The 26,544-nt window shown below is 34.8% G+C and overlaps 1 protein-coding gene across 1 annotated transcript; it reads right to left on the reverse strand.

The window, feature by feature from the left end:
- On the reverse strand, positions 1-25,622 carry eva1c (eva-1 homolog C (C. elegans)). Its single transcript, XM_036968124.1, has 8 exons — positions 25,430-25,622; positions 22,578-22,777; positions 19,708-19,831; positions 18,538-18,684; positions 17,611-17,754; positions 1,793-1,858; positions 1,115-1,306; positions 1-924 (listed from the first exon to the last, which is right to left on the reverse strand). The coding sequence occupies exons 1-8, from the start codon at positions 25,560-25,562 to the stop codon at positions 533-535; spliced, it is 1,398 nt and encodes a 465-aa protein (XP_036824019.1). The 5' UTR covers positions 25,563-25,622; the 3' UTR covers positions 1-532.
- Between the last annotated feature and the right edge of the window lie 922 nt (positions 25,623-26,544).

Consider the following 26,544-nt stretch of genomic DNA (forward strand, 5'->3'; position numbering starts at 1 on the left):
TTCTTAACTGACTTGCCTAGTCTGAAGGTAAAGGTAAAAAAATAACTCTCTCTCACACACACACACACACATATAATCAAACATGTTTTTTTCTTGTATACTGAGTATATAAATATGTACATAATTATAATTAGTATGTTCTGTTTAACTGGTTTTTTTGGACTTCTATTTGTATGTTGTTTATCAACATATCAGTCCTTTTGGCTTTCCAAGTGGTGTTTTCATATGTTCTATATCTGCACTGTTTTGGTCTTTAACATGTGTTCTTACCTGTGAATAAATCACACCTAAAACCTACTCCAGCTGTGTATAACTGAGTAGTAGATAAGGAGTCTGGTTCTGTTACTCCAGCTGTGTATAACTGAGTGGTAGATAAGGAGTCTGGTTCTGTTACTCCAGCTGTGTATAACTGAGTGGTAAATAAGGAGTCTGGTTCTGTTACTCCAGCTGTGTATAACTGAGTGGTAAATAAGGAGTCTGGTTCTGTTACTCCAGCTGTGTAACTGAGTGGTAAATAAGGAGTCTGGTTCTGTTACTCCAGCTGTGTGTAACTGAGTGGTAAATAAGGAGTCTGGTCCTGATCACAGGACGTCCCGTAGAGATCAGAGTTCATCCAGATCTCCTGGATCACCATGTCCCTCCTCTCCATGCGTTCTAGCCTCTCCGCGTCCGCTGTCCTGTAGCTCACTTCCTCCCAGCAGTAAGCCAGCTGCCTGTCTGAGTCCGACAGCAGCGAGCAGTCAGTCATCTCCTCCTCTTCTTCATCATCATCATCATCCTCCTCTTCCTGGCTCCTGCGTGTTTGTGTTTTGTGTGTGTGGCGGAGCCCCCTACAGGTCAGTCTGATAGACACAGCCAGCAGGGTGAGTAGCAGACCAACACACACACTGGAGGTGAACAACAACGCCGCAGTCTCTGGGTGCTCTGGAGAGGAGAGGAGAGGAGATGAGATGAGAGGAGAGGAGAGGAGAGGAGAGGAGAGGAGGGGAGAGAGGAGAGGAGGGGAGAGAGGAGAGGAGGGGAGGGGAGAGGGGTTAATACAGAGATGGATGATTTGTGTGTGTGTGTGCATACGTGTGTGTGTGTGTGTGTTAGCGTGTGTGTGTGCCTGTACCTTTAATATAGGAGTAAGTCATAACAGAGTTACTCATCATGACTCCTGTGTTTCCTGGTGTTCTGGAGTCCTTAGGATAGACAGCCACATCTGCAGGACCAGGGTGGGCTGGGGGAGGACCGGGGTGGGCTGGGGGAGGATCTGGTTGGGCTGGGGGAGGACCAGGGTGGGCTGGGGGAGGACCAGGGTGGGCTGGGAAAAATCATGAAAGAAAATAAATGAGTATTTCTCTTATTCTAATGGAGGTGTAGATTAGATCTCACATTCCAGTGTTGGAACTTGGAAACAAGGCTGCATGGAATTTCTGTTAATAGGGGACTCTGTGTAGCCAATGGCAACGTCCGCTTTAGGTGTAATGCCGGGAGCCACTGCTGGATTTGATCACTCTAATACAGTCCCACCTCCTCCAACAACACCACCAAAACAACAGCTATGCGAATGTTGGCTAAAGCGGATCTGACTGTATAGAGCCCTAATCCTAGTTCTGGATTAAAACACGTTTGATGGAGATTCTCCATACAGTATGCTTTTTAGTCCAGAACTAGGCTTAATGGACATCCGGGAAACCAGACCGTAACCACCTGAATAAAGCCATTTCCTGTTGTTTGGGTCTTCGCATAGTTGTCATGTCACAGTTGAGGAATCAACTGGGTATTATTTATATATCGATGACAGTACCTTTTGGGTGTGAGGTGGGTCTGTGTAGTACACCTGGGTCTGCTTCCTGCAGTAATGTCTGTGGTACTGTACGGGGAAAGCACAAAGAGTGTTACCTGTGAGGAAAGTACTCCTATACTTCTCTGTCATACGCACACACACTTCTCGCTCGTAACTACTCTTACAGTCCATCCAAAAGAGGACTCTCTAAAGAGTCAAACACACAGAGATGAGCAGTGTTTTCTGTTAGACTTGTTGCGTTGGTAAGTAACCAGCGAAGGGAAACTGGTATTGTTTTGTGTATCAATGGAGATGATATGATCTGTCCAAAGGGAACTTTCAACACTGGTCGAAAGTTTAAATCCCCCAAATGATTATATTCACAACAATGTCTATCAGCTGATGGTCTCACAAAGAGCCTGGCATTTGAACCAATCACAGGAAGCGCCACAGGAAGGGGCCGTATCCACAAAGCATCTCAGAGTAGGAGTGCCTGATTTAGGACCAAGTCCCCCCGTCCATATGAATCTAATTCATTATGATCTATCTAGGATCTGTCCATATGAATCTAATTCATTATGATCTATCTAGGATCTGTCCATGTGAATCTAATTCATTATGATCTATCTAGGATCTGTCCATATGAATCTAATTCATTATGATCTATCTAGGATCTGTCCATATGAATCTAATTCATTATGATCTATCTAGGATCTGTCCATATGAATCTAATTCATTATGATCTATCCATGTGAATCTAATTCATTATGATCTGTCCATGTGAATCTGATTCATTATGATCTATCTAGGATCTGTCCATATGAATCTGATTCATTATGATCTGTCCATATGAATCTAATTCATTATGATCTATCTAGGATCTGTCCATATGAATCTAATTCATTATGATCTATCCATGTGAATCTAATTCATTATGATCTGTCCATGTGAATCTGATTCATTATGATCTATCTAGGATCTGTCCATATGAATCTGATTCATTATGATCTGTCCATATGAATCTAATTCATTATGATCTATCTAGGATCTGTCCATATGAATCTAATTCAGAATTTTCTAATTTACTCCTATTCAACTCGTGAGTTGAAATTTTAATTGAATTGGCCACACCCCACAGGAAGTAGAATTTAATTCAGTGCAATTCAAAGAAATTCCACTCAGTCATTCAACATGATCGTTTCATTGAATCACACTCAGCACTCCAACTCAGACACCTCATGCACTAATCTAGGCACTAATCCTAGACCCTGGTCCTAGATTAGTGCTCCAACTCAGACACCATGAGTATGGCCCTGGTCCTAGATTAGTGCTCCAACTCAGACACCATGAGTATGGCCCTGGTCCTAGATTAGTGCTCCAACTCAGACACCATGAGTATGGCCCTGGTCCTAGATTAGTGCTCCAACTCTGAGACTTCATGAGTACGGCCCTGGTCCTAGATTAGAGCTCCAACTCAGACACCATGAGTATGGCCCTGGTCCTAGATTAGTGCTCCAACTCAGACACCATGAGTATGGCCCTGGTCCTAGATTAGTGCTCCAACTCAGACACCATGAGTACGGCCCTGGTCCTAGATTAGAGCTCCAACTCAGACACCATGAGTATGGCCCTGGTCCTAGATTAGTGCTCCAACTCAGAAACCATGAGTACGGCCCTGGTCCTAGATTAGCGCTCCAACTCAGACACCATGAGTACGGCCCTGGTCCTAGATTAGCGCTCCAACTCAGACACCTCATGAGTACGGCCCTGGTCCTAGATTAGTGCTCCAACTCAGACACCATGAGTACGGCCCTGGTCCTAGATTAGTGCTCCAACTCTGAGACTCTTCATGAGTACGGCCCTGGTCCTAGATTAGTGCTCCAACTCTGAGACTCTTCATGAGTACGGCCCTGGTCCTAGATTAGTGCTCCAACTCTGAGACTCTTCATGAGTACGGCCCTGGTCCTAGATTAGTGCTCCAACTCTGAGACTCTTCTTGAGTACGGCCCTGGTCCTAGATTTGTGCTCCAACTCTGAGACTCTTCATGAGTACAAGCCATAATCCAATTACCATTCGCACGACAACGTCTGTTAGCCGATGACCTCACAAAGGGCCTGGCATTTGGTCCAATCACAGGAAGCTCCACAGGAAGTGTGTCTGTCGGCAGAGCACTGTAGATGCCATTCTCCAAGTCTATTTCTAGCCTGGTGTTTTCTCTGTTTTCTTTGTGCTGTGTGAGGTCTGGGGTCTGATGCCTGGGGTCTGGGGTCTGATGTCTGGGGTCTGATGCCTGGGGTCTGATGCCTGGGGTCTGATGTCTGGGGTCTGATGTCTGGGGTCTGATGCCTGGGGTCTGATGCCTGGGGTCTGGGGTTTGATGCCTGGGGTCTGATGTCTGGGGTCTGATGTCTGATGCCTGGGGTCTGATGCCTGGGGTCTGATGCCTGGGGTCTGATGTCTGGGGTCTGGGGTCTGATGCCTGGGGTCTGATGCCTGGGGTCTGATGTCTGGGGTCTGATGCCTGGGGTCTGATGTCTGGGGTCTGATATGCCTGAGGTCTGATGTCTGGGGTCTGATGCCTGGGGTCTGATGCCTGTGGTCTGATATGTCTGGGGTCTGATGCCTGGGGTCTGATGCCTGGGGTCTGGGGTCTGATGTCTGGGGTCTGATATCTGGGGTCTGATGATGCCTGGCGTCTGGGGTCTGATGTCTGGGGTCTGATGTCTGGGGTCTGATGCCTGGGGTCTGGGGTCTGATGCCTGGGGTCTGATGCCTGATGTCTGGGTTCTGATTGCCTGGGGTCTGATGCCTGGGATCTGATGCATGGGGTCTGATGCCTGGGGTCGGATGCCTGGGGTCTGATGTCTGGGGCCTGGGGTCTGATGCCTGGGGTCTGATGTCTGGGGTCTGATGTCTTGGGTCTGATGTCTGATGCCTGGGGTCTGATGCCTGTTGTCTGGGGTCTGATGCCTGGGGTCTGATGCCTGGGGTCTGATGTCTGGGGTCTGGGGCCTGGGGTCTGATGCCTGGGGTCTGATGCCTGGGGTCTGATGTCTGGGGTCTGATGCCTGGGGTCTGATGCCTGGGGTCTGATGTCTGGGGTCTGATGCCTGGGGTCTGATGTCTGGGGTCTGATATGCCTGAGGTCTGATGTCTGGGGTCTGATGCCTGGGGTCTGATGCCTGTGGTCTGATATGTCTGGGGTCTGATGCCTGGGGTCTGATGCCTGGGGTCTGATGCCTGTGGTCTGATATGTCTGGGGTCTGATGCCTGGGGTCTGATGCCTGGGGTCTGGGGTCTGATGTCTGGGGTCTGATATCTGGGGTCTGATGATGCCTGGCGTCTGGGGTCTGATGTCTGGGGTCTGATGTCTGGGGTCTGATGCCTGGGGTCTGGGGTCTGATGCCTGGGGTCTGATGCCTGATGTCTGGGTTCTGATTGCCTGGGGTCTGATGCCTGGGATCTGATGCCTGGGGTCTGATGCCTGGGGTCGGATGCCTGGGGTCTGATGTCTGGGGCCTGGGGTCTGATGCCTGGGGTCTGATGTCTGGGGTCTGATGTCTTGGGTCTGATGTCTGATGCCTGGGGTCTGATGCCTGTTGTCTGGGGTCTGATGCCTGGGGTCTGATGCCTGGGGCCTGGGGTCTGATGCCTGGGGTCTGGGGCCTGATGCCTGGGGTCTGTAATCGCTGCCAAATGTGCTTCAACAAAGTATCTGAATACTTATGTGAAATGTGATATTTCCATTTTTTATATTTAATAGACATTTGCAAAAATGTCTAAAAACCTGTTTTTGCTTTGTCTTTATGGGGTATTGTGATGTCATTATGGGGTATTGTGATGTCTTCATGGGGTATTGTGATGTCATTATGGGGTATTGTGTGTAGATTGATGAGGGAAAAAACTATTTAATCAATTTTAGAATGGGTGTAACGTAACAGAATGTGGAAAAAGTGAAGGGGTCTGAATACTTTCCGAATGCCCTGTATTCCCTCTCAGGAGACTGAAAATATTTGGCACGGGTCCCCGAAACCTCAAAAAGTTCTACAGCTGCACCATCAAGAGCATCCTGACCGGTTGCATCACCGCCTGGTATGGCAACTGCTCGGCCTCCGACCACAAGGCGCTACAGAGGGTAGTGCGTACGGCCCAGTACATCACTGGGGCCGAGCTTCCTGCCATCCAGGACCTCTATACCAGGCGGTGTCAGAGGAAGGGCTGAGGAGGGCCCGGCAAGCGGTACCGGAGCACCAAGTCTAGGTCCAAAAGGCTTCTTAAAAGCAGCGATAAGACTGCTGAACAGCTAATCAAATGGCGACCCGGACTATTTACTATTGACACCCCCTTTTTTTTACACTGCTGCTACTTGTGGTTTATTATCTATTACTATGCATAGGTCACTTTACCCCTACCTACATGTACATATTACCTCAATTACCGCGACTAACCCGTACCCCCGCACCTCGGTACGGGTACCACCTGTATTTAGCCTCGTTATTGTTATTTTATTGTTGCTCTTTTCTTTTTTACTTTACTTAGTACATATTTTTCTTAACTCTTATTTTTCTTAAAACTACATTGTTGGTTAAGGGCTTGTTAGTAAGTATTTCACAGTAAGATCAACACCTGTTGTATTCAGCGCATGTGACAACGCTGGTCTGACCAATCGGAATCCACGCTTCAAGATTTGTTTTGATCACACAGACTGGGACATGTTTCGGGTAGCCTCAGAGAATAATATCGACGTACACTCTGATTCGGTGAGTGAGTTTATAAGGAACTGTATGGGAGATGTTGTACCCACTGTGACTATTAAAACATACCCTAACCAGAAACCGTGGATAAGATGGCGGCATTCTCGCTAAACTGAAAGAGCGATCTACCGCATTTAACCATGGAAAGATGACTGGGAATATGGCCGAATACAAACGGTGTACTTATTCCCTCCACAAGACAATCAAACAAGTGAAATGTCAGTATAGAGATAAAGTGGAGTCTCAAATCAACGGCTCAGACACGAGACGTATGTGGCGGGATCTATTAGTTATATTCTATTAGTCCATTTCTATTAGTTCTATTAGTTCTATTAGTTCTATTCTATTAGTTCTATTCTATTAGTCATATTCTATTAGTCATATTATATTAGTCCATTTCTATTAGTTCTATTAGTCATATTCTATTAGTCATATTCTATTAGTTCTATTAATCATATTCTATTAGTTCTATTAGTCATATTCTATTAGTTATATTAGTCATATTCTATTAGTCATATTCTATTAGTTCTATTAGTCATATTCTATTAGTTCTATTAGTCATATTATATTAGTCATATTCTATTAGTTCTATTAGTCAAATTCTATTAGTCATATTCTATTAGTCATATTCTATTAGTTCTATTAGTCATATTCTATTAGTTCTATTAGTCATATTCTATTAGTTCTATTAGTCATATTCTATTAGTTATATTAGTCATATTCTATTAGTCATATTCTATTAGTTCTATTAGTCATATTCTATTAGTTCTATTCCATTAGTCATATTATATTAGTTCTATTCTATTAGTTCTATTCCATTAGTCATATTATATTAGTCATATTCTATTAGTTCTATTCTATTAGTTCTATTCCATTAGTCATATTCTATTAGTTTTATTAGTCATATTCTATTAGTTCTATTCTATTAGTTCTATTCCATTAGTCATATTCTATTAGTTTTATTAGTCATATTCTATTAGTTATATTAGTCATATTCTATTAGTTCTATTAGTCATATTCTATTAGTTCTATTCTATTAGTTCTATTCTATTAGTTCTATTCCATTAGTCATATTCTATTAGTTTTATTAGTCATATTCTATTAGTTCTATTCTATTAGTCATATTCTATTAGTTCTATTAGTCATATTCTATTAGTTCTATTCCATTAGTCGTATTAGATTAGTCATATTCTATTAGTTCTATTCTATTAGTTCTATTCCATTAGTCATATTATATTAGTCATATTCTATTAGTTCTATTCTATTAGTTCTATTCCATTAGTCATATTCTATTAGTCATATTCTATTAGTCATATTCTATTAGTTATATTAGTCATATTCTATTAGTTCTATTCTATTAGTCATATTCTATTAGTTCTATTCTATTAGTTATAGGAAAGGTGATTGGGAATATGGCCGAATACAAACGGTGTACTTATTCCCTCCACAAGACAATCAAACAAGTGAAATGTCAGTATAGAGATAAAGTGGAGTCTAAAATCAACGGCTCAGACACGAGACGTATGTGGCGGGATCTATTAGTTATATTCTATTAGTTCTATTCTACTAGTCCATTTCTATTAGTTCTACTAGTCATATTCTATTCTATTATTTCTATTAGTCATATTCTGTTAGTTCTATAAGTCAAATTCTATTAGTTCTATTAGTCATATTCTATTAGTTCTACTAGTCATATTCTATTAGTTCTACTAGTCATATTCTATTCTATTATTTCTATTAGTCATATTCTGTTAGTTCTATTAGTCAAATTCTATTCTATTATTTCTATTAGTCATATTCTGTTAGTTCTATTAGTCAAATTCTATTAGTTCTACTAGTCATATTCTATTCTATTATTTATATTAGTCATATTCTATTAGTTCTACTAGTCATATTCTATTAATCATATTCTATTAGTTCTATTAGTCATATTCTATTAGTTCTATTAGTCATATTCTATTCTATTAGTTCTATTAGTCATATTCTATTAGTTCTATTAGTCATATTATATTAGTTATATTAGTCATATTCTATTAGTTATATTAGTCATATTCTATTAGTCATATTATATTAGTTCTATTAGTCATATTCTATTAGTTATATTAGTCATATTCTATTAGTTCTACTAGTCATATTCTATTAGTTCTATTAGTCATATTCTATTAGTTCTATTAGTCATATTCTATTAGTTATATTAGTCATATTCTATTAGTTATATTAGTCATATTCTATTAGTTCTACTAGTCATATTCTATTAGTTCTATTAGTCATATTCTATTAGTTCTATTAGTCATATTCTATTAGTTATATTAGTCATATTCTGTTAGTTCTATTAGTCATATTCTATTAGTTCTATTCTATTATTTATATTAGTCATATTCTATTAGTTCTACTAGTCATATTCTATTCTATTATTTATATTAGTCATATTATATTAGTTATATTAGTCATATTCTATTAGTTCTATTAGTCATATTCTGTTAGTTCTATTAGTCAAATTCTATTAGTTCTACTAGTCATATTCTATTCTATTATTTATATTAGTCATATTCTATTAGTTCTATTAGTCATATTCTATTAGTTCTATTAGTCATATTCTATTAGTTCTATTAGTCATATTCTATTAGTTCTATTAGTCATATTCTATTAGTTCTATTCTATTAGTCATATTCTATTAGTTCTATTAGTCATATTCTATTAGTTCTATTAGTCATATTCTATTAGTTCTATTAGTCATATTCTATTAGTTCTATTAGTCATATTCTATTAGTTCTATTAGTCATATTCTATTAGTTCTATTCTATTAGTCATATTCTATTAGTTATATTAGTCATATTCTATTAGTTCTATTAGTCATATTCTATTAGTTCTATTAGTCATATTCTATTAGTTCTATTCTATTAGTCATATTCTATTAGTTATATTAGTCATATTCTATTAGTTTTATTAGTCATATTCTATTAGTTATATTAGTCATATTCTATTAGTTCTACTAGTCATATTCTATTAGTTCTATTAGTCATATTCTATTAGTTCTATTAGTCATATTCTACTAGTCATATTCTATTAGTTATATTAGTCATATTCTATTAGTTCTATTAGTCATATTCTGTTAGTTCTATTAGTCATATTCTATTCTATTATTTATATTAGTCATATTCTATTAGTTCTATTCTATTAGTCATATTCTATTAGTTATATTAGTCATATTCTATTAGTTCTATTAGTCATATTCTGTTAGTTCTATTAGTCAAATTCTATTAGTTCTACTAGTCATATTCTATTCTATTATTTATATTAGTCATATTCTATTAGTTCTATTAGTCATATTCTATTAGTTCTATTAGTCATATTCTATTAGTTCTATTAGTCATATTATATTAGTTATATTCTATTAGTTATATTGATTTGTCATATTCTATTAGTCATATTATATTAGTTATATTCTATTAGTTATATTGATTTGTCATATTTTATTAGTCATATTATATTAGTCATATTCTATTAGTTCTATTCTATTAGTTCTATTCCATTAGTCATATTCTATTAGTCATATTCTATTAGTCATATTAGTCATATTCTATTAGTCATATTCTATTAGTTATATTAGTCATGTTCTACTAGTCATATTCTATTCTATTATTTATATTAGTCATATTCTATTAGTTCTACTAGTCATATTCTATTATTTATATTAGTCATATTCTATTAGTTCTATTAGTCATATTCTATTAGTTATATTAGTCATATTCTATTAGTTCTATTAGTCATATTATATTAGTTATATTCTATTAGTTATATTGATTTGTCATATTCTATTAGTCATATTATATTAGTTATATTCTATTAGTCATATTCTATTAGTTATATTAGTCATGTTCTACTAGTCATATTCTATTCTATTATTTATATTAGTTATATTCTATTAGTTCTACTAGTCATATTCTATTATTTATATTAGTCATATTCTATTAGTTCTATTAGTCATATTCTATTAGTTATATTAGTCATATTCTATTAGTTCTATTAGTCATATTATATTAGTTATATTCTATTAGTTATATTGATTTGTCATATTCTATTAGTCATATTATATTAGTTATATTCTATTAGTTATATTGATTTGTCATATTCTATTAGTCATATTCTATTAGTTCTATTCTATTAGTTCTATTCCATTAGTCATATTCTATTAGTCATATTCTATTAGTCATATTCTATTAGTTATATTCTATTAGACATATTCTATTCTATTATTTCTATTAGTCATATTCTATTAGTTATACTAGTCATATTCTATTAGTTCTATTCTATTAGTTCTATTAGTCATATTCTATTAGAAATATTATATTAGTCATATTCTATTAGTCATATTCTATTAGTCATATTCTATTAGTCATATTCTATTCTATTATTTCTATTAGTCATATTCTATTAGTTATATTCTATTAGTCATATTCTATTAGTCATATTCTATTAGTCATATTCTATTAGTCATATTCTATTCTATTATTTCTATTAGTCATATTCTATTAGTTATATTCTATTAGACATATTCTACTAGTCATATTCTATTCTATTATTTATATTAGTCATATTCTATTCTATTATTTCTATTAGTCATATTCTATTAGTTCTACTAGTCATATTCTATTCTATTATTTATATTAGTCATATTCTATTCTATTATTTATATTAGTCTTGTTCTATTCTATTATTTATATTAGTCATATTCTATTCTATTATTTATATTAGTCATGTTCTACTAGTCATAATCTATTATTTATATTAGTCATATTCTATTAGTTCTATTAGTCATATTCTATTATTTATATTAGTCATATTCTATTAGTTCTATTAGTCATATTCTATTAGTTCTATTAGTCATATTCTATTAGTTCTATTAGTCATATTCTATTAGTTCTATTAGTCATATTCTATTAGTCATATTATATTAGTTCTATTAGTCATATTCTATTAGTTCTATTAGTCATATTCTATTAGTCATATTCTATTAGTTATACTAGTCATATTCTATTAGTCATATTATATTAGTTCTATTCTATTAGTTATATTCCATTAGTCATATTCTATTAGTCATATTCTATTAGTCATATTCTATTAGTCATATTATATTAGTTCTATTAGTCATATTCTATTAGTTATATTAGTCATATTCTATTAGTTATATTAGTCATATTCTATTAGTTATATTAGTCATATTCTATTAGTTATATTCTATTAGTTATATTAGTCATATTCTATTAGTCATATTCTATTAGTTATATTCTATTAGTCATATTCTATTAGTTATATTAGTCATATTCTATTAATCATATTATATTAGTTATATTAGTCATATTCTATTAATCATATTCTATTAGTTATATTCTATTAGTCATATTCTATTAATCATATTCTATTAGTTATATTCTATTAATCATATTCTATTAGTTATATTAGTCATATTCTATTAGTTATATTCTATTAGTTATATTAGTCATATTCTATTAATCATATTCTATTAGTTATATTAGTCATATTCTATTAGTTATATTAGTCATATTATATTAGTTATATTCTATTAGTTATATTAGTCATATTCTATTAATCATATTCTATTAGTTATGTTAGTCATATTCTATTAATCATATTATATTAGTTATATTAGTCATATTCTATTAATCATATTCTATTAGTTATATTCTATTAGTCATATTCTATTAATCATATTCTATTAGTTATATTAGTCATATTCTATTAGTCATATTCTATTAGTTCTGTTAGTTATATTCTATTAGTCATATTCTATTAGTTCTATTAGTCATATTCTATTAATCATATTCTATTAGTTATATTAGTCATATTCTATTAGTTATATTCTATTAGTTATATTAGTCATATTCTATTAGTCATATTCTATTAGTTCTATTAGTCATATTCTATTAGTTCTATTCTATTAGTTCTATTAGTCATATTCTATTAGTTCTATTAGTCATATTCTATTAGTTCTATTCTATTAGTTCTATTAGTCATATTATATTAGTTTTATTAGTCATATTCTATTAGTTCTATTCTATTAGTCATATTCTATTAGTTATATCAGTCATATTCTATTAGTTATATTAGTCATATTCTATTAGTCATATTCTATTAGTTCTATTAGTAATATTCTATTAGTTCTATTCTATTAGTCATATTATATTAGTTTTATTAGTCATATTCTATTAGTTCTATTCTATTAGTCATATTCTATTAGTTATATTAGTCATATTCTATTAGTTATATTAGTCATATTCTATTAGTTATATTAGTCATATTCCATTAGTCATATTATATTAGTTTTATTAGTCATATTCTATTAGTTCTATTAGTCATATTCTATTAGTCATATTCTATTAGTTCTATTAGTCATATTCTATTAGTTCTATTCTATTAGTCATATTATATTAGTTTTATTAGTCATATTCTATTAGTTCTATTCTATTAGTCATATTCTATTAGTTATATTAGTCATATTCTATTAGTTATATTAGTCATATTCTATTAGTTATATTAGTCATATTCTATTAGTCATATTCTATTAGTTATATTAGTCATATTCTATTAGTCATATTCTATTAGTTCTATTAGTCATATTCTATTAGTTCTATTCTATTAGTCATATTCTATTAGTTTTATTAGTCATATTCTATTAGTTCTATTCTATTAGTCATATTCTATTAGTTATATTAGTCATATTCTATTAGTTCTATTAGTCATATTCTATTAGTTCTATTAGTCATATTCTATTAGTTCTATTAGTCATATTCTATTAGTCATATTCTATTAGTTATATTAGTCATATTCTATTAGTTCTATTAGTCATATTCTATTAGTTCTATTAGTCATATTCTATTAGTCATATTCTATTAGTTATACTAGTCATATTCTATTAGTCATATTATATTAGTTCTATTCTATTAGTTATATTCCATTAGTCATATTCTATTAGTCATATTCTATTAGTCATATTCTATTAGTCATATTATATTAGTTCTATTAGTCATATTCTATTAGTTCTATTAGTCATATTCTATTAGTTCTATTAGTCATATTCTATTAGTTATATTAGTCATATTCTATTAGTTCTATTAGTCATATTCTATTATTTCTATTAGTCATATTATATTAGTTATATTAGTTATATTACATTAGTCATATTCTATTAGTCATATTCTATTAGTCATATTCTATTAGTCATATTATATTAGTCATATTATATTAGTTCTATTAGTCATATTCTATTAGTTCTATTAGTCATATTCTATTAGTTCTATTAGTCATATTCTATTAGTTATATTAGTCATATTCTATTAGTCATATTATATTAGTTCTATTAGTCATATTCTATTAGTTCTATTAGTCATATTCTATTAGTCATATTCTATTAGTTATACTAGTCATATTCTATTAGTCATATTATATTAGTTCTATTCTATTAGTTATATTCCATTAGTCATATTCTATTAGTCATATTCTATTAGTCATATTCCATTAGTCATATTCTATTAGTAATATTCTATTAGTCATATTCTATTAGTCATATTCTATTAGTTCTATTCTATTAGTTATATTCCATTAGTCATATTCTATTAGTCATATTATATTAGTCATATTCTATTAGTTATATTATATTAGTTATATTATATTAGTCATATTCTATTAGTTATATTAGTCATATTATATTAGTCATATTCTATTAGTTATATTCTATTAGTTATATTAGTCATATTCTATTAGTTCTATTCTATTAGTCATATTCTATTAGTTCTATTCTATTAGTTCTATTCTATTAGTCATATTATATTAGTCATATTCTATTAGTTATATTCTATTAGTTATATTCTATTAGTCATATTCTATTAGTTCTATTCTATTAGTTCTATTCTATTAGTCATATTATATTAGTCATATTATATTAGTCATGTTCTATTAGTTGTATTAGTCATATTCTATTAGTTATATTAGTCATATTCTATTCTATTTTATTAGTTATATTCTATTAGTCATATTCTATTAGTTATATTAGTCATATTCTATTAGTTCTATTCTATTAGTCATATTCTATTAGTCATATTCTATTAGTTATATTAGTCATATTCTATTAGTTATATTAGTCATATTCTATTAGTTATATTAGTCATATTCTATTAGTTATATTCTATTAGTTATATTATATTAGTCATATTCTATTAATCATATTATATTAGTTGTATTAGTCATATTCTATTAATCATATCCTATTAGTTATATTCTATTAGTCATATTCTATTAATCATATTCTATTAGTTCTATTAGTTATATTCTATTAGTCATATTCTATTAGTTCTATTTTATTAGTCATATTCTATTAGTTCTATTCTATTAGTTATATTAGTCATATTCTATTAGTTATATTAGTCATATTCTATTAGTTATATTAGTCATATTCTATTAGTTATATTAGTCATATTCTATTAGTTATATTCTATTAGTTATATTAGTCATATTCTATTAGTCATATTCTATTAGTTATATTCTATTAGTCATATTCTATTAGTTATATTAGTCATATTCTATTAATCATATTATATTAGTTATATTAGTCATATTCTATTAATCATATTCTATTAGTTATATTCTATTAGTCATATTCTATTAATCATATTCTATTAGTTATATTCTATTAATCATATTCTATTAGTTATATTAGTCATATTCTATTAGTTATATTCTATTAGTTATATTAGTCATATTCTATTAATCATATTCTATTAGTTATATTAGTCATATTCTATTAGTTATATTAGTCATATTATATTAGTTATATTCTATTAGTTATATTAGTCATATTCTATTAATCATATTCTATTAGTTATATTAGTCATATTCTATTAATCATATTATATTAGTTATATTAGTCATATTCTATTAATCATATTCTATTAGTTATATTCTATTAGTCATATTCTATTAATCATATTCTATTAGTTATATTAGTCATATTCTATTAGTCATATTCTATTAGTTCTGTTAGTTATATTCTATTAGTCATATTCTATTAGTTCTATTAGTCATATTCTATTAATCATATTCTATTAGTTATATTAGTCATATTCTATTAGTTATATTCTATTAGTTATATTAGTCATATTCTATTAGTCATATTCTATTAGTTCTATTAGTCATATTCTATTAGTTCTATTCTATTAGTTCTATTAGTCATATTCTATTAGTTCTATTAGTCATATTCTATTAGTTCTATTCTATTAGTTCTATTAGTCATATTATATTAGTTTTATTAGTCATATTCTATTAGTTCTATTCTATTAGTCATATTCTATTAGTTATATTAGTCATATTCTATTAGTTATATTAGTCATATTCTATTAGTCATATTCTATTAGTTCTATTAGTCATATTCTATTAGTTCTATTCTATTAGTCATATTATATTAGTTTTATTAGTCATATTCTATTAGTTCTATTCTATTAGTCATATTCTATTAGTTATATTAGTCATATTCTATTAGTTATATTAGTCATATTCTATTAGTTATATTAGTCATATTCCATTAGTCATATTATATTAGTTTTATTAGTCATATTCTATTAGTTCTATTAGTCATATTCTATTAGTCATATTCTATTAGTTCTATTAGTCATATTCTATTAGTTCTATTCTATTAGTCATATTATATTAGTTTTATTAGTCATATTCTATTAGTTCTATTCTATTAGTCATATTCTATTAGTTATATTAGTCATATTCTATTAGTTATATTAGTCATATTCTATTAGTTATATTAGTCATATTCTATTAGTCATATTCTATTAGTTATATTAGTCATATTCTATTAGTCATATTCTATTAGTTCTATTAGTCATATTCTATTAGTTCTATTCTATTAGTCATATTCTATTAGTTTTATTAGTCATATTCTATTAGTTCTATTCTATTAGTCATATTCTATTAGTTATATTAGTCATATTCTATTAGTTCTATTAGTCATATTCTATTAGTTCTATTAGTCATATTCTATTAGTTCTATTAGTCATATTCTATTAGTCATATTCTATTAGTTATATTAGTCATATTCTATTAGTTCTATTAGTCATATTCTATTAGTTCTATTAGTCATATTCTATTAGTCATATTCTATTAGTTATATTAGTCATATTCTATTAGTTATATTCTATTAGTTATATTAGTCATATTCTATTAGTCATATTCTATTAGTTATATTAGTCATATTCTATTAGTTCTATTAGTCATATTCTATTAGTTATATTAGTCATATTCTATTAGTTATATTCTATTAGTTATATTAGTCATATTCTATTAGTCATATTCTATTAGTTATATTAGTCATATTCTATTAGTTCTATTAGTCATATTCTATTAGTTCTATTAGTCATATTCTATTAGTTATATTCTATTAGTTCTATTAGTCATATTATATTAGTCATATTCTATTAGTTATATTATATTAGTCATATTATATTAGTCCTATTAGTCCTATTATATTAGTTCTATTCTATTAGTCATATTCTATTAGTCATATTCTATTAGTTCTATTCTATTAGTCATATTCTATTAGTTCTATTAGTCATATTATATTAGTCATATTCTATTAGTTTATATTAGTCATATTATATTATTCTATTAGTTTTATTAGTCACATTCTATTAGTTATATTCTATTAGTCATATTATATTAGTCCTATTAGTCCTATTATATTAGTTATATTCTATTAGTCATATTCTATTAGTCATATTCTATTAGTTCTATTCTATTAGTCATATTCTATTAGTTCTATTAGTCATATTATATTAGTCATATTCTATTAGTTATATTAGTCATATTATATAATTCTATTAGTTTTATTAGTCATATTCTATTAGTTATATTCTATTAGTCATATTATATTAGTCCTATTAGTCCTATTATATTAGTTATATTCTATTAGTCATATTCTATTAGTCATATTCTATTAGTTCTATTCTATTAGTCATATTCTATTAGTTCTATTAGTCCTATTAGTCATAAAGGTATTTTCCTACCACAGGAGTAGAGGACAGTCAGGTACTTCCTGGTTCCAGGGTAGCAGGGGTCTCTGAAGGTCTGGTTGTCTACGGCGACAACACACCTCTGTTTGCTGTAGCAGCTCTGTGACAGAGTGTGAACCGCATTGTGGTTCAAACACTCTACACACACACACACACAGAGAGAGAGAGAGAGAGATATCAACATCAACTAAAGACAAGCACAGAGGCATGTTAAGGGCCCAACTCCATCAAGCATTTAATTATTGTATCAGTTTTTGTATCTTTGCGTGTGATACATAGTACCTGAAAGTGTGCCACGTGCATTCCCATAACTTTCAGAGTAAATGTTTTGACAGTGTTGAAAGTTAATTGATGCTGATGCTGCATTCATCACCAAGTGAGAAAGTGGAAATTACCAGTCATATCATAAATACCAGTTGGATGCATTCACGTGCTTTGAACTGGTGGAGAAAAGCTGATTGGCTAATGAACAACAAACTGATTGGCTAATGAACAACAAACTGATTGGCTAATGAACAACAAACTGATTGGCTAATGAACAACAAACTGATTGGCTAATGAACAACAAACTGATTGGCTACCATAAACTAAAAGTACAGATATCATGCTTGTACATTTTTTTACATTGTCAAGCCAATCTCATGTTTAAAAAACATATTTAGACCCCAGACCCCATATTTATAGCTTTTTATAAATGATGTTATATTGTAGCATTTAACGGCCCAAAAAAAGCTGTTATCGAGGTGACGTCAGAGCTCAGGGATGATAGACGAGTTAACCACTAGTTAACCACTAGTTAACCACCAGTAATTACCAGTTGGAAGGGCGTTCAAGTAGATTTCTACCAGTTTTATGTGGTAAATACCACCATCCCACTTGGTTATGAACACAGCGTGAGTCTCTCCTCTGCTGTCCACTCACCAAACGGGGGTGTTCCTCTGTCCTGTGAGGGACAGGTGTGGCCCAGACCCCTACCGTAAGCAGCTGTATAGATGATCAGCACTCTGGGAGGCTTACAGTGTAACGTCAGCTTCTCTCCCTCACACACCACACTGCTCTTATGCTCAGCTGACAGGGGGGGGGGGGGGGGGCAACAGGAAAGACAAGAACAAACACAAACTTGCTTTGTGATGTATATTTTTTTGACAGAAATACTGCTTACTGCAGATATGTGGGCGAGGGAGAGAGAAAGACATGGACAGAGAGAGAGAGAGAGAGAGAGAGAGAGAGAGAGGTGCCCATAGAGAAAGAGGGACAGGGAGGGACAGAGAGACAGCGATAGAGAGAGACAGGGAGGGGGATAGAGAGAGACAGGGAGGGGGATAGAGAGAGACAGGGAGGGGATAGAGAGAGACAGGGAGGGAGGGGGATAGAGAGAGACAGGGAGGGGAATAGAGAGAGACAGAGAGGGGGATAGAGAGAGACAGGGAGGGGATAGAGAGAGACAGGGAGGGAGAGGAATAGAGAGAGACAGGGAGGGGGATAGAGAGAGACAGGGAGGGGGGGAGAGAGACAGGGAGGGAGAGGAATAGAGAGAGACAGGGAGGGAGGGGAATAGAGAGAGACAGAGAGGGGGATAGAGAGAGACAGGGAGGGGATAGAGAGAGACAGGGAGGGAGAGGAATAGAGAGAGACAGGGAGGGGGATAGAGAGAGACAGGGAGGGGGGGAGAGAGACAGGGAGGGGGGAGAGAGAGACAGGGAGGGGGGAGAGAGAGACAGGGAGGGGGAGAGAGAGAGACAGGGAGGGGGAGAGAGAGAGACAGGGAGGGGGAGAGAGAGAGACAGGGAGGGGAGAGAGAGAGACAGGGAGGGGGATAGAGAGAGAGAGACAGGGAGGAGATAGATAGAGAGAGAGAGACAGAGAGGGGGAGAGAGAGAGACAGGGAGGGGGAGAGAGAGAGAGAGAGAGGGAGGGGGATAGAGAGAGACAGGGAGCGGGATAGAGAGAGAGAGAGACAGGGAGGGGGAGAGAGAGAGACAGGGAGGGGGAGAGAGAGAGACAGGGAGGGGGAGAGAGAGAGACAGGGAGGGGGATAGAGAGAGACAGGGAGGGGATAGAGAGAGAGGAGTGGTAGTGTACAGTACTCACTAGGTTTACACTTGTAGGTGACGTGGAGGTACTTGATGGTCCCAGGACAGGGGTCGGGCCCAAACACCAGGTGATTGACAGGTAGCTGACAGTCTCTGTGGCTCTGACACTCTGACAGTAACTTCTACAGAAAACACCAGGTGATTGACAGGTAGCTGACAGTCTCTGTGGCTCTGACACATTGACAGTAACTTATACGGAAAACAACAACATGGTGACCCTAACAGACACGTTTTGGCCGGGATTCAATCTGATCGCCCCATTCAGGCACCTCTTAAAGGTAATGTTCCTGGCTTCGAAGAGACTGCATTCATGGTAAACGCTGCAAATTACCTTTAAATGTCAAGCGTGCTATAACCCATCTCTACTACTGATCTATAACCCATCTCTACTACTGATCTATAACCCATCTCTACTACTGATCTATAACCCATCTCTACTACTGATCTATAACCCATCTCTACTACTGATCTATAACCCATCTCTACTACTGATCTATAACCCATCTCTACTACTGATCTATAACCCATCTCTACTACTGATCTATAACACATCTCTACTACTGATCTATAACCCATCTCTACTACTGATCTATAACCCATCTCTACTGATCTATAACCCATCTCTACTACTGATCTATAACCCATCTCTACTGATCTATAACCCATCTCTACTGATCTATAACCCATCTCTACTACTGATCTATAACCCATCTCTACTACTGATCTATAACCCATTTCTACTACTGATCTATAACACATCTCTACTACTGATCTATAACCCATCTCTACTACTGATCTATACCACATCTCTACTGATCTATAACACATCTCTACTGATCTATAACCCATCTCTACTGATCTATACCACATCTCTACTACTGATCTATAACCCATCTCTACTACTGATCTATAACACATCTCTACTGATCTATAACACATCTCTACTGATCTATACCACATCTCTACTGATCTATAACACATCTATACTACTGATCTATACCACATCTCTACTACTGATCTATAACCCATCTCTACTGATCTATAACCCATCTCTACCGATCTATAACCCATCTCTACTACTGATCTATAACCCATCTCTACTGATCTATACCACATCTCTACTGATCTATAACCCATCTCTACTACTGATCTATAACCCATCTCTACTGATCTATACCACATCTCTACTGATCTATACCACATCTCTACTGATATATACCACATCTCTACTGATCTATAACCCATCTCTACTGATCTATACCACATCTCTACTACTGATCTATAACCCATCTCTACTGATCTATACCACATCTCTACTGATCTATACCACATCTCTACTGATCTATAACCCATCTCTACTACTGATCTATAACCCATCTCTACTGATCTATAACCCATCTCTACTACTGATCTATAACCCATCTCTACTACTGATCTATAACACATCTCTACTGATCTATGCCACATCTCTACTGATCTATAACACATCTCTACTACTTATCCATAACACATCTCTACTGATCTATACCACATCTCTATTGATCTATAACACCTCTACTGATCTATACCACATCTATACTGATCTATAACACATCTCTACTGATCTATACCACATCTCTACTGATCTATAACCCATCTCTACTGATCTATACCACATCTCTACTGATCTATAACACATCTCTACTGATATATACCACATCTCTACTGATCTATAACACATCTCTACTGATCTATACCACATCTCTACTGATCTATAACACATCTCTACTGATATATACCACATCTCTACTGATATATACCACATCTCTACTGATCTATAACACATCTCTACTGATCTATAACACATCTCTACTGATCTATAACACATCTCTACTGATCTATAACACATCTCTACTGATATATACCACATCTCTACTGATCTATAACACATCTCTACTGATCTATACCACATCTCTACTGATCTATAACCCATCTCTACTGATCTATACCACATCTCTACTGATCTATAACACATCTCTACTGATCTATAACACATCTCTACTGATCTATACCACATCTCTACTACTGATCTATACCACATCTCTACTACTGATCTATACCACATCTCTACTACTGATCTATACCACATCTCTACTGATCTATACCACATCTCTACTGATCTATACCACATCTCTACTGATCTATACCACGTCTCTACTGATCTATACCACGTCTCTACTACTGATTGGATTGAATCTCAGCCGATATCTCTATGTAGCCTTGGTTTTGGGGTGTAATACTTTAATTCTGAAAATAAATGAGTCACTACTATAATACTTTACCAACCTTTAAAAACTTATTCTGAATAACTTTATTATTCTCAGAAGGAACCTGCGTCTGTCAGAGTAAATATTCTAAGACCCCACAGATATTCCGGATGAGAGAGAGAGAGAGAGAGAGAGAGAGAGAGAGAGAGAGAGAGAGAGAGAGAGAGAGAGAGAGAGAGAGAGAGAGAGAGAGAGAGAGAAAGAGAGAGAGAGAGAGACAGAGAGAGAGAGAAACAGAGAGAGAGAGAGAGAGAGAGAGAGAGAGAGAGAGAGAGAGAGAGAGACAGAGACAGAGACAGAGAGAAAGAGAGACAGAGACAGAGAGACAGAGAGAGAGAGAGGAGTCTAATAATTCACGATCAATAAGTTCAACTTGAAGAGTTGGTCTAACTGTTTCTATATGATTCCTTGCCTATGGGGATTGAACAACTCAGGCATACATGTCATGGATCCTTACCACGTTACACAAAACACTGAATGACTGGATCATCTGTGGGAAAATACCTATTCTGGAGCAACAAAAGGATTCCTACGACGGAACGATGTCTGACCACAAACACACCTGTAAGGTCGTAAACGCGGAACAGCTGTAGTTTGCCGCTCTGACACCCGCAGCCGTCCCATTGGTGCAGAGGCTTGCGTCGGCACGTCCGTAAAACGCCGACTGGATAGAGATGGTGGAGTGGCGTGGACAGTAGAGACGTACTTGCTGCCCGTCGCACGCATGCACAGAGTGACTGGTAATGATCCGGGACAGGTATTCTGTTAGAGAAATCAATTGATCCTTATAACACAGTGACATCACCACACCTATCATCATTACCATCACCACACCTATCATTATTACCATCACCACACCTATCATCATTACACCATCACCACACCTATCACCATTACACCATCACCACACCTATCATTATTACCATCACCACACCTATCATCATTACACCATCACCACACCTATCATCATTACACCATCACCACACCTCTTATCATTACACCATCACCACACCTATCATCATTACACCATCACCACACCTATCGTCATTACACCATCACCACACCTATCATCATTACACCATCACCACACCTATCATCATTGTCACCACACCTATCATCATTACCATCACCACACATATCATTATTACACCATCACCACACCTATCATCATTACACCATCACCACACCTATCATCATTACACCATCACCACACCTATCATCATTACACCATCACCACACCTATTATCATTACACCATCACCACACCTAACATTATTACCATCACAACACCTATAATTATTACCATCACCACACCTATCATCATTACACCATCACCACACCTATCATTACCACCATCACCACACCTATCATTACACCATCACCACACCTATTATCATTACACCATCACCACACCTATCATCATTACACCATCACCACACCTATCATCATTACCATCACCACACCTATCATCATTACACCATCACCACACCTATCATCATTACACCATCACCACACCTATCATCATTACACCATCACCACACCTATTATCATTACACCATCACCACACCTATAATTATTACCATCACCACACCTATCATCATTACACCATCACCACACCTAACATTATTACCATCACCACACCTATAATTATTACCATCACCACACCTATCATCATTACACCATCACCACACCTATCATTATTACCATCACCACACCTATTTTATTACACCGTCACCACACCTATCATCATTACCATCACCACACCTATCATCATTACCATCACCACACCTATCATCATTACCATCACCACACCTATCATTATTACACCATCACCACACCTATCATTACCACCATCACCACACCTATCATCATTACCATCACCACACATATCATTATTACACCATCACCACATCTATCATTATTACACCATCACCACATCTATCATTATTACACCATCACCACACCCATCATTATTACCATCGCCACACCTATCATTACACCATCACCACACCTATCATTATTACACCATCACCACACCTATCATCATTACACCATCACCACACCTATCATCATTACACCATCACCACACCTATCATCATTACACCATCACCACACATATCATCATTACACCATCACCACACCTATTACCGTTACACCATCACCACACCTATCTTTATTACCATCACCACACCTATCATCATTACCATCACCACACCTATCATTATTACACCATCACCACACCTATCATTGTTACCATCACCACACCTATCGTTATTACCACCACCACACCTATCATCATTACACCATCACCACACCTATCACTATTACCATCACCACACCTATCATTATTACCATCACCACACCTATCATCATTACCATCACCACACCTATCATTATTACCATCACCACACCTATCATTATTACACCATCACCACACCTATCATCATTACCATCACCACACCTATCATTATTACACCATCACCACACCTATCATTACCACCATCACCACACCTATCATCATTACCATCACCACACATATCATTATTACACCATCACCACATCTATCATTATTACACCATCACCACATCTATCATTATTACACCATCACCACACCCATCATTATTACCATCGCCACACCTATCATTACACCATCACCACACCTATCATTATTACACCATCACCACACCTATCATCATTACACCATCACCACACCTATCATCATTACACCATCACCACACCTATCATCATTACACCATCACCACACATATCATCATTACACCATCACCACACATATCATCATTACACCATCACCACACCTATTACCGTTACACCATCACCACACCTATCTTTATTACCATCACCACACCTATCATCATTACCATCACCACACCTATCATTATTACACCATCACCACACCTATCATTGTTACCATCACCACACCTATCGTTATTACCACCACCACACCTATCATCATCACACCATCACCACACCTATCACTATTACCATCACCACACCTATCATTATTACCATCACCACACCTATCATCATTACCATCACCACACCTATCATTATTACCATCACCACACCTATCATTATTACACCATCACCACACCTATCATCATTGCCATCACCACACCTATCATTATTACACCATCACCACACCTATCATCATTACCATCACCACACATATCATTATTACACCATCACCACATCTATCATTATTACACCATCACCACACCCATCATTATTACCATCGCCACACCTATCATCATTACACCATCACCACACCTACCATTATTACACCATCACCACACCTATCATCATTACACCATCACCACACCTATCATCATTACACCATCACCACACCTATCATCATTGTCACCACACCTATCTTCATCATCATCATCACACTAACTTGAGAAATCAGCCAGTCCGTCCATGCCAGAGCAGGAGCTCCAGAGCAGCAGCGAGAGGTAGACCAGGTTAATCCCGGCTCCAGAGCAGCTCAGCCCGCCGTGGGAACCCGACCAGCTCATGGCTCCTCGCATTCCCGCTCCGTGAGATCATGTTCGGGGGCTCGCCCCTCTCTCTCTCTCTCTCTCTCTCTCTCTCTCTCTCTCTCTCTCTCTCTCTCTCTCTCTCTCTCTCAACTCTCCAGGCTTCCGACAGGAAAGGCAGACTTATCGGGAAACGGTGTTTGGAATGTTACACGACCACACCACATAGCCTTCAACTACACCTGCGCCAAGTTATGACTTTGACTCCATACAGACATTCAGAAATAAAGGGAAATAACAATCTATGTAGTTTATATCAAATTACAGCAGTTAACAACACAGTTACGGTGCGTTGATGTTCCCGAAACAAAACCGTTTTCTCTTTTTTTTCAGCGTAGTCCCTTTAAAATAAAAGAATCGCCCCAGTGCCTACACCCAAAACGTCCGGAAAATAAGGAAAACTGTCAAATTACTTTAATTATATCTCCTTCCTGTAGGATGCTAATAGTAGTAGTCTGGTTGACACCAGATCCAGAATATCCTATATATGTAGTCGGGTTAGCCAGGCTGTATAGTCCCTAGAATGGACGTCATCGGACAGGGTCTTTCCCGAATGATTTTTGTCTCAACCGGGAGTAGTTTTTCCTTTCCGGGGATGGTGTAAAACCAGCTAGGTTACACTGTATTACACACTGCAATGAATACTCTAAACATGAACCCTGGCCTGTCTTTTGTTGTTCTTCTTTTTTAGTGTTGCCTTTAATTAATAAACCAGCATTTCTGTGTACGGTGGCACTTTAGGAGGCCAAAGTGGTTTCCAAAAGTCTTTCTTTCTATTCGTCAGAAATAAATATATATTTCTGTGGTAGCTGGCGAGCGAGAGAGCTCAGAGATGACAAGGACAACCTGAGGTACACTTTGTTAGCTTGCTATTACTATAGCATATTTTTTGTTAGATTATGATGATGTTATTCACAGAGTTATTGACTTCATATTTAACCGGATTCGAGTCATTTACATTTCAATATGATGT

The sequence above is a fragment of the Oncorhynchus mykiss genome, chromosome Y (genome assembly GCF_013265735.2).
Source record: "Oncorhynchus mykiss isolate Arlee chromosome Y, USDA_OmykA_1.1, whole genome shotgun sequence".
Lineage (NCBI taxonomy): Eukaryota > Metazoa > Chordata > Actinopteri > Salmoniformes > Salmonidae > Oncorhynchus > Oncorhynchus mykiss.